General features: G+C 41.3%; 1 protein-coding gene across 1 annotated transcript; it reads left to right on the forward strand.

Moving 5' to 3' along the window:
* The first annotated feature begins 8,046 nt into the window (after window positions 1–8,046).
* Window positions 8,047–10,198, forward strand: LOC139921731 (neuropeptide FF receptor 2). The gene is made up of 3 exons (XM_071912047.2): window positions 8,047–8,374; window positions 9,041–9,140; window positions 9,295–10,198. The coding sequence occupies exons 1-3, from the start codon at window positions 8,047–8,049 to the stop codon at window positions 10,196–10,198; spliced, it is 1,332 nt and encodes a 443-aa protein (XP_071768148.1).
* Window positions 10,199–10,623: the final 425 nt, after the last annotated feature.

Below are 10,623 nucleotides of genomic sequence, written 5' to 3' on the forward strand. Positions count from 1 at the left end.
CTCTCTCCTTCCTTCCTGACTAACAGTGCTACAATAGGCCTACGATTGTATCCATATTGTATTTTAGTTGAGAAGGCCCACTGGCCATGTGGATTATTTCTGTCAACAAACTCAAGGCATTATTTATCTATGACAAGCGTATACCTTAGCTACAATGAGATCAACAGGTATTTGGATAGTAACACATTGTTATGTTTTAGTTCAACGGTCTTATTACGTTGGATGTGAAATTATACAATGACTGTAGGGTCAACATGCAGACTGTTTTATTCATTCTTTCAGCACAGCATAAAAATGTTGAGTTGAGGACACAGTGACTCAGTAAAAGGATGTGCTTTTATTTAGCTGTGCAGCAAGCTACGAACTACCTTGCTACCACTGAATATTACTTTATGCTCTAAGAAATATGTACCTTTTGGTGTTAAATATTTAAAAACATAGAAAGTAGGCTACATAGCAGTTTTACCAGATGCTATCTATCTTAAATCTTTATGCTTAATATCTCATAACTGTTCTCTAGATAGAACATTATCATAACAAGCTCACAAACAGTCAATTTTAGCTTATCAAGTTGATATAATGTTCCCAAAACAATTCATAACATCAAATGCATTAATTTGCTAAATCTATTATGCACATTTGTGAATAGCTGTGTACAACTATGGATAACTGAGAATCTCCAATCCACCTGACTTGCATGTGTTTGGATTGTGGGAGGAAACCGGAGCTCGGAGCACCTGGAGAAAACGTACGCCAAAACACAAAGAGAACCTGCAAACTCCACACAAGAAGGACTAGGAAACAAAACCAGGTCCTTTTCACTGTGAGGCCACTGAACCACTGCACTGCTCCTGCCTGCTTTAATTGGATGATATTTTTAGGGACATCAAATGAACAGGTTAACAAATACAACTACTTGAGAAGTCAGTCGTGTGAAGTCCAAGTGGCGAACCACAACTCATGGGATATCAGTACCACGGTAACTGTGAGGAATGGCCAAGGCTTAATGAAAGGTGGGAATGGGAATCTGTTTTTTTTTCCCAATCCCCTTTCTCCCCCAAATCCCCAATTCTCTTTTTATTATCTTTTGATCCTCTATGGTGCACAGGGTCAGGCAGGTTGCAGTGCCCCTGGAACAAGTGGGGGTTCAATATCTTGCCCAAGGATACTTTGACAGGTCAGGCCACACTGGGAAGTGAACATGGGCCCTGCAGTTGATGGACAAATTCACTAACTGAAAATGACATTAAACAGTCTGAAAGGAACAATTGAGAAACTATTTAAAATTGAGCTTATGAGGATGAAAGATTTGGAGTTTCTGAAAAAAAGAGATCAGGTTCAGAACCAAAGATGTCTAGGCGACAGCAAGAAACTGAATAACTAGTGCAGGAGAGAAGGCACATCAAAAAGCAATATATAGAGGTGTCAGACGTTTAGAAAGAAGGTATCAGTCTGCAAGCAAACTTAAAGAATCCTTTAATAACATTGAGGAGGGCAGAGGATCTTAGGAATGAAAAAATGAGACATAGGAAGGCATTTTACAAGGACAACTTTAAATGTGTCAATTCACTCTTTGCCAAGGAGAATAGCAATAGTCTCAAAGCAGCAAAGCAGGAGCTAGAAACTCACCAAGGGAAAACAGGCAGGAGGCTGGAGGGCATTGACAATACATGGTGGTGGAGAAACAGCAAAAGACTGAAGACATGCTAGAGCAGCTACATACAGAAGGACAATCCAGGCACTCCAAATATAGAAATAAAATCACGAGGAAGAAAAAAATCTTAAAAAGCCTTTATTGTAGTGGCTAAATCATTAAAAAAGCCAACATGTTTCGATCACTATAGGTCTTCTTCAGGGCTTTAAACATGCTAGAGCAGATTCAAATGCTGGAGATCCATAGCCTCCAGGAGTTTGTCAGTAAGCGTAGCTGCTGCCAAAACTCAGGCCAAGCTGGAGGCTGCTCGTGCTATAGAGCTGATTTCCTCAAGAAAGAGCCTGAAGTCATGATTGAAAAGGCTCAACATAAAATCACAAAGGCTTGCATGGAAGCAGCTTTAGCAGCTCTACAGCAAGAGAGAGAAAGGTAGCTGCAGCTGTTGCTGAGACTAAAGATCTGGAGGCAGCAGCAGAGAGTGAGCGAGGAGTGAGGAATTCTACCACAGAAGACCTATCAGAACGTACCTGAAACTACATTGAGTGCCAGTGACTCCTCCAGGGGTTGAGCCATACCCACAGAGGCTATTGTCCAAGCAGAGACCTGAAACACCATTCAGGTGGCATCGCTCTTTTAGAAACAAGCCTCTTGAAGTGCGTAAAGCTTTCCTTAGAGAAAATGGTGTCTGCTTTAGATGCTGCTCTAGTACTATTAATCTGACAAAGAAGGCAAGGCAGACATCAAGTGTAACGACTGTGGCAGTCTTGCATCTAAGACTACCCCCTGCAACATTAACTGAGCATGGCGGGGGTGGAGATGCCGAAGTACGCCAACCTGCAGTCACCTCAAAATGCATTGAAGTCTGTGTAGAGGGAAAAGGCCTGATGTCCTACTCCAAGATCTGCCTGGTAAAGATCTACCAGCCAGAGGACCAGCCAGAGAAGGCAAACAAGGTCTTTGTGACTTGCCATCTGAATTTTTCAAGTTGTTCTGCATCAAAGGATCACGCTCTTCACACCTGTGCCAGTGTGGCTGAGACATTTGGAGGACATGTGGAGTTCTTAGATGGAACAGTGAAGGTGACATTGTCAACATTGATGGAGTGCAACAACATGCCAGATGACAGGGCTGAAATGAAACAAGACCTTTATACATATATGTCAGTAAGAGAGTGCAGCGTACCAGCCGCTCGCTCAGTGCCAGCAGCCCTGTTGCGCACAACCACGCGGCTCACAGGACCTGCATTCCTGTCACAAATGGAAAAAGCACCAGCTTCGGGAGAGGAACTGTTCAACCTTATCAAGCCATACTCAGATGTAGAGGGTCATTGTTATTCCACCGATCTCTCCACAAGTCTTAACTCAGATCTCATTGTTTCGAGCGATTCGCTTCTCAGAAGTCACTGGTGAGAGCCACATCATCTCTAATCCGTACCGCCCACACCTACAAAATGACAGATTATCAAGATGGAAACTGCAGATCATGGCACCACTGCACTAAGCCTTGCACAATGGAGCTGATATAAGCAGCTGCTGTCATTAAGTATGTAAAGAGAGCAGCTGACCCAGATTCACCTTTCCTTTTGACACCAGCCATGCTTCTTACCCAGGAAGCCTGTATCCCTCTCCCCCCTCCAGTTGACTTTAGGGACTCAGACGTATACAGACGACAATGGAAGCAGGTGCAGCACTTTGCCAACACATTCTGGAACAATTGGACACATTATTATATTGCAACACTTTATACCTGCAGCAAAAGGCAAGGTGATTGTCAAAACCTGAAAGAGGGTGATCTGAGCTGAGGAAATGTCAGCTACTATTATTAACTACCTGGACTTACAGTTGGATGGAGACTTGAGTGGAAGCAGCATGGGCATGCATGTTATAGGGAAGGTTACTGTCAAGACTAACCTATTTGCCATAAAGGCAAAACTGATAGTGATTATATAGAGCTTCTGGTGTCCACAATGGCAGCAAGCCATTTTGACTATGAAATTTCACCATGGTACTGGGTTCTATCTCAGCAGCTAAAGAGTAAGCTCTGGAGCACTTATATTGTGAGCACTCACTTTAGAAGAAATGGCTTTGAAAGGCTTAGTCTGGCTTCTGGCTTGTGGTAGTTATAGTTAGCCAATCAAAATTCATCTTGGCACATAGGTTCATCAAAACTGCTGCCCTTACATACAGGAGTAACTATTTCCCCCTTGTTAAAGATTGGCACATTTATATCACCAGATCCATGTTAGCTTATATGTGTTCTGATTGATTTAACTGTTGGTTGGGAAATGCCCTTTCATTTATCCCACTGCTATAATAAAATATGTAGCCTCTTGTGCCTATTCATAGTATTCCCATGATGTTACATGCATTTCCTACCAATATGACGCTTTACAATACACACAGCTCATTGGCTGTGTTTGTCATTTGATTGTAATCACCTGTTCATTTATTACAATCACCTGTTATTTTCCTACCAAGATGGCCGTGTGGTGATGTAACAGAATACTATGAATATAAGCCATTTGTATTTTCCTATGGTCAGCAAATTTGATTTTTTATTTTTTTACTGCTTTAAGCTATCGACTCACTTTCTGGTCTCATCAAATGGCGCTTTTCTTGATGCTTGTTTATATGGTACAGTGTATATGATAATGAGTGCACACCAAATTCCCATATGGCACAAGAAAGAGAGTTTGAATGAATTTCTTAAAAAATATCTCCTGGATAACTGCATTGTTACCATGCTTAAAGTTCTGACCTGTTTTTTGTGAATTATGATTAGAATTTTACTTGATTTAAGTGCAATTTCACACATCATTGTTCATTTACACTGCCTTGACATTTTGTCACAACAACCACAATGGAATTATGTCTTTTATTACTACATCCACAATTATTTCATTAATGCTTTTCTGTGGTTATAACTTGCCCTACAGACACACACACACACACACACACACACACACACACACTTACACACACACACACACAGCCACACACACACACAAACAGACAGACAATACCCTCCCCTCCTCCCTCCTTTTCCTCCCTGCTGCTCCCTGAATGCAGGATGCGGCGGGCGTCTGATCCGGGCGCTGGCGTGTGCTGAGGGACTCCACAAGGCGTGAGTGTTGTGGGTTGGCGTGAGTGGAGCTGGGGTCTCTGTGGGAAATATTCCAGAAAATGTCCTGACCAGAGCGAGCACAAGCCGGGCGACCTGCGATGGGTAAGATCAGCGAGTGTTGGGTTTTGGGGCGGCCCGCTTTGTGGTTGGGGTTTGGAGCTGGGGAGGCTGGTGGTTGCCATATCTGGGAGCTCCATGCCGGTCCCCCCACATCCCCTTACCACAACCCTTACACAGGCCCACACATACATACATGCACACACACACATACACATATGCTGACACACATAACCCTCTCATAAACATACCTTTGTATGACATACATAACACACACAACATATCCACTCAAGCATATCATCACTCATACTTCTCATAATTTGAAGTTAATCTTATCAGCCAAATCTTTAACCCCTGCACAACATGTTCATGTAGTGTCTGCCGATCCATGTTATTGTGTCCCTTTTGTTTTTGTCTTTGACTACTGTTATGTATTTACACTAAATAAACAACTTGCCCTACCCCATAACATATGACACATTTTGATTAGTTGACTGCCAGCTGACAGACTGATTGACTGTCTGGATTTCACATACACGTACATTGCAATTTGTAGTATCAACTAAACTAATTTTCAAAAATAAAGTATCTAAGCATGCAATCTGATTGCAGATACTTCAGACATTACTGTTACATCTCAGATTACTTCAGTATTCATTATTATTAATATAGATTTCCAGAAGACAAACTAATGAAAAAAAAATAGCTGGAAATTGGGAGGTATGTGTGTGTTGTCTAAGTTGGTGGACATGTTCTATGATTAATATCAATGATAATATGATGAGGTATTAGTCAAAATCTTAAATTTGGTTATGGTTGGTATACTATATGTAGGTTCAACATTATGCTTATAACTTAAGGCTATTTCTAACATGTATAGCCTACCAAATTTCATGCATAACCTGATATTGCTCTGAGTTAGAGGCATTTTATGTGGTGTAATCAACCATGTAAGGTAAATATCAAATGGTGTTGGCTTAAAGATAGACCTTCAGAAACACTAGGTTTTACTCAGTAGAGTAAGATAGCCCTATAAGAAAGCAGTAATGGGTCGTTTTGCCTACACCCAAATTTCAATAACCAGCAGTTTATAACGTCCATCATCATTTAACCACTACAACCGTTTGTACATATCGGCTATAAATCATATATCCAGTTCAAACAGCCCCTCAGTACGTGTTGCGCCCACCACACGCACCGCCCATCACATCCCATTCCGGTGAATCTCATCTCTCCTCTTCTGTCACCTACAGCGCTTCATCAGTCCCTGCCTGGCACGCGCCTGAGCGTTACAGGGTTTCATCAGGAAAGAAAGCGCGTTGCTTTGCTCTGAATGAGTGGATTTTCTGTCAAACGGACATACCATCTGAAAGGAAAAGGAAAGGAATACAACTCGAGATTTTAGTAGCCTAACTGTTCTCTGTAAGGTAAGACGAATTGTTTGGGCAACTTAAGAATTTGAACCCATGTAGGCTAATCTACCTCAATATGAAATTGTCACTTTACATCCCATCATCCAGGCTAATTTATTTGCATAATTCCCTTACGTTAGTAGCCTAGTTGAATAAATTGGTAAACTCCGATGATGCATGTATTGTATGTATATGTATATAGGATAGCACAGGGATAATAATAATGAAAAAAAAAAGCTAACACATTTTTGTCAATTTAATTGAACTGTCTCCTCTTGGCATTCAGTAATCGCAAAAGCACTTTCAGTCCTGATACCCAGATACCCGCCATTAAGTGTTTAAAAAAGTGACACGTGCTCTTCCAAATGATTTAGAACAAAATATTTTTTAAAGCGTCATGGGCAACTTATGCCATTGGATAACAAAATTAAAACACCTCTGTCTGATTCCTCTTTGGGAATATTGAAGTTCAGGTATGGATCTTTGGACAGATAATGATTTTTGTCCAAAATATATAGACTATAGCGTTTTGGAATTTAACTGAAACATAAACTAGATGATCCATGTTGAAGAATTTCAAGGAAAATGCACCCTTTGTTCCAAAGCTCTGTGGATAAGAAGCTGCAGAAACAAAACAAAGGAACCATGAAAACAAAAACAAAAAACACGTTTTTCTATAGAGCAATTTTAAAAGTAAAGTTGAAAAAGTTCAATATAAATACTGTATATTGTATATTGTACACTGGGCAGCAAGATGAACTTTGGATTGATGGGCTGAGGAATGTAATAGGGAAAGTGTATATACTCTCAAATGTTCTTCTATACTCTGATTATCTTTAATTTACAGGACTGACAATAGTGAGGGTTACAGTACATTGACATACTGAATGCATTTGAGGCAAACTTATCATAGTGGCACAGTGATTAAGAATGAGAATGAAATTAGGTTTATTCCATGATTTCATCTATGATTATTAATTCAGTATGCTAATATGGGCTATATTGATTCATCATGACATTAATGGCATTGATTCATCAATGAGTAAACCTTTGTCCTATTTTGTTTTTTTCATACCACAAAAAGCCATTTTCACATCAGTTAGGGAGACTGCAGTTTGAATTGACTGTCCATTATGAGCAGTTGTACAGTAGAAGTTGAGCTATAGTAAGTGGGCATTTGAATTAAGAAAACGATTGATTAGACTTAGTACAAGTTCTCTTTCAGCACAAGACATCAAAAATAACTTTAGAGTAGAGTTTTATCAATCACTGGTGTCAAAAATAGGTTGAAGTCAACTTGATTCCTTTGCAGAAAGCAGGCTTCAATATGATTGATGGCCACCATCAGTCTCAGGATTTACTGTTACTAAGGACAGCAAGCACACTTTCAGAATACTCTTATAAAAGATTGTTTTTTTTGGCCAGCTTGTTGTTTGGCTGTTAGAGTGTGTGAGAGAGCATGCACTTCACTGAATCAGCCCAACACACAATCATCAAAAGACAGAAAGATGGGTGTATTGATTTTTGGAGAGGTTCTATTGTTTTATGTTATTACCAATTGATTCCCTCTTCCAGTCTGCAGGATTACACTCTTGACCCTGCTTTGTAATTGGTTGATTTTGTAAAAGAAGGATATCTAACACAAACACAAACACTTGTGCAGGTTTATCTGGAGGTACATGTGTATTGACATGTTGAGCATACAATACCACTCACTGTCTCTCTCTCTCTCTCTCTCTCTCTCTCTCTCTCTCTCTCTCTCTCTCTCTCTTTCTCTCTTTCCCCTGCACAGATCTCACTATGACCCAGAGTCTGGGTCTCAATACTACCTGGGAGGACCAGAACCTTCTCAATTCCTCAAGACTGCAGGAAGGCCCTTTGACCCACCAGAACATAACCTATGTGGATTTCTACCTCCACAAGCCCTCTGTGGCCGCAGTCTTCACCGTCTCCTATTTGCTCATCTTCCTCGTGTGTATGGTGGGCAACGGAGTGCTGTGCTTCATCGTGCTGCGCAGTAAGAACATGCGCACGGTCACCAACCTGTTCATTCTCAACCTTGCCATCAGTGACCTTCTGGTTGGCATCTTCTGCATGCCAACCACCCTGGTAGACAACATCATAACAGGTCAGAGCCATTGAGCACTGCACACCCAAAGCTATAGATGGCATGACCATAGCCTTGAGCTTTCTGTTGACTTGAAATGTTTCACTATAACATTTTGACACTGGGGGCAATGTATCCTATGGCCATAGACAAGGCCACTGTCATCTGACAAATATCAAAGCAGGCTAAAAGTAAAGTCTCTCCATCCCCCAAGGACTATTTTTTTACTGGGACGTTTTACTGGTCCTCATGGACATTCCAGTCTGTTTTGATCCCAGTGGGATTCTCTGTATTAAAAAAAAACAAGAGGAATTAGACTATAAGTCTGAGTCTACGGTATACTTTATGTTGTGACTCTTCTGGGCAAGAACTTTGTAGCTCAACTAACTCTGTTTAATCCACTCACCTAACTCAGTCCTCTGAGTAGAAGACAAGAAGTAATAAACATCATAAAAATAATTCATATTTCATGTATGCCCTTTATATCTTTTGAAGTTCTAGCTTCTGTATTGGCTTTGGTGTGCAAATGGTATAATATTCAGCTTGTACGTTTGTATAGAAAAGAGATCCTAATTCTCGCTACTCTTTAAGAATAAAGCATTTAGCATTTAAGTTATTCAAAACAGTGCCGTTTTTTTTTCCATTTTTCATCCTCGTTTTTCACATTTCTTTTCCTCTTCTTTGCAGGATGGCCATTTGGCAGTGTAGTGTGTAAGCTAAGTGGCATGGTTCAAGGAATATCTGTGTCAGCATCAGTATTCACTCTAGTGGCAATAGCCGTTGACAGGTGAGGGTTATAATTGACTATCATTATTGTGTGTGTGTATGTGTGTTTGGGTGTGGGTGTGTGTTTTGCACTCATATATTATCAACAAGAAGCTCTAAGGGAGACTTCTCTTGCTTTATGTTCTTTGACCAATCCCTTCTCTTGTTTTTGTTAGGTTCCGCTGCATTGTCTACCCTTTCAAGCAGAAGCTAACCATTGCCACCTCCAAGCTAATCATTGTCATCATATGGGTCCTGGCCGTCTCCATCATGTGTCCTTCTGGGGTCATGCTTCAGGTTACCAAGGAGCAGAGGGTCCGAATAGTCCTGGGCCACAACAGCGACACCCGCCCCTTCTACTGGTGCCGGGAGAACTGGCCCAATCAAGAGATGCGGAAAATCTACACTACCGTCCTCTTTACAAACATCTATCTGGCCCCTCTCAGCCTTATCGTCATCATGTATGCCCGCATTGGCTTCACCCTCTTCAAGACTACCATGCCCCCGTCGAGGGGCAGTGGAAGCGGAGTTAGAGGCGGCAGCGGTGGCAACTGGAAACCGAGCATGGAGAATCGTCAGACGATTTCTAGGAAGAAGAAGAAGGTAATAATGATGCTGCTAGTTGTGGCTCTGCTCTTCATCTTGTCCTGGCTACCTCTGTGGACACTGATGATGCTGAGTGACTACGCTAGCCTGACAGAGCACCAGTACCGAGTCATTAACATCTATGTGTATCCATTAGCGCACTGGCTGGCCTTCTTCAACAGCAGCGTCAACCCCATTATCTATGGGTTCTTCAATGAGAACTTCCGGAGGGGCTTTCAGGCAGCGTTCAAATTCCAGCTATGCTCTGCTGACATGGAGCGCCAGAAGACCTATTCCCATCGGATCCAGGGGAACGCTGTGGTCCCAGCCAACGTCCCGCTTCCAGCCCACAGTGGATCAGGCTCAGGACCTAGATCAGGATTAGTGGGGAATGGGAAGTGCTCGTGTCAGGAAGGGGGGTGCTTGTCCAGTAGAAGTGATGTCAAGGAACAGGACCTGATCATGGAGGATCTGGAGAATGTATCCCAGATTTAGACATATTGACACTGTGCAGTGAACTCTGTGTACCATAGACACTTGCAAAGGCACTGGACCTTCAGGAGAGTCATTAAGTGCAGTTCTAGGAAGATGGAAAATAGGCTTCAGAGTAACACATAATTAAACTTTTTTTCTTAGTGAACATACGCACAAGCTCTCCAACATTTGTTATCATGAATAGTTTTGAAATTCCCCTGTGAATGTTCTTTATGGTGTGTGTTTAGCAAAGGGTAAAGTAAGTAAATAGCATTTTTCAAAACTGATGGTTACAAAGTGCTTCACTCGGCAGAGTATAAAAGAGCAACAACAAAAGTTAAAGCCGCACTACAAAAGAGTAATGACAATGAATAAAAATACATATTAATAGATATAAAAGGAACACAGATATAAAGGAACAAAGAACAATAGAATAAACATATTCT

This window comes from Centroberyx gerrardi, chromosome 2 (assembly GCF_048128805.1).
Source record: "Centroberyx gerrardi isolate f3 chromosome 2, fCenGer3.hap1.cur.20231027, whole genome shotgun sequence".
Lineage (NCBI taxonomy): Eukaryota > Metazoa > Chordata > Actinopteri > Beryciformes > Berycidae > Centroberyx > Centroberyx gerrardi.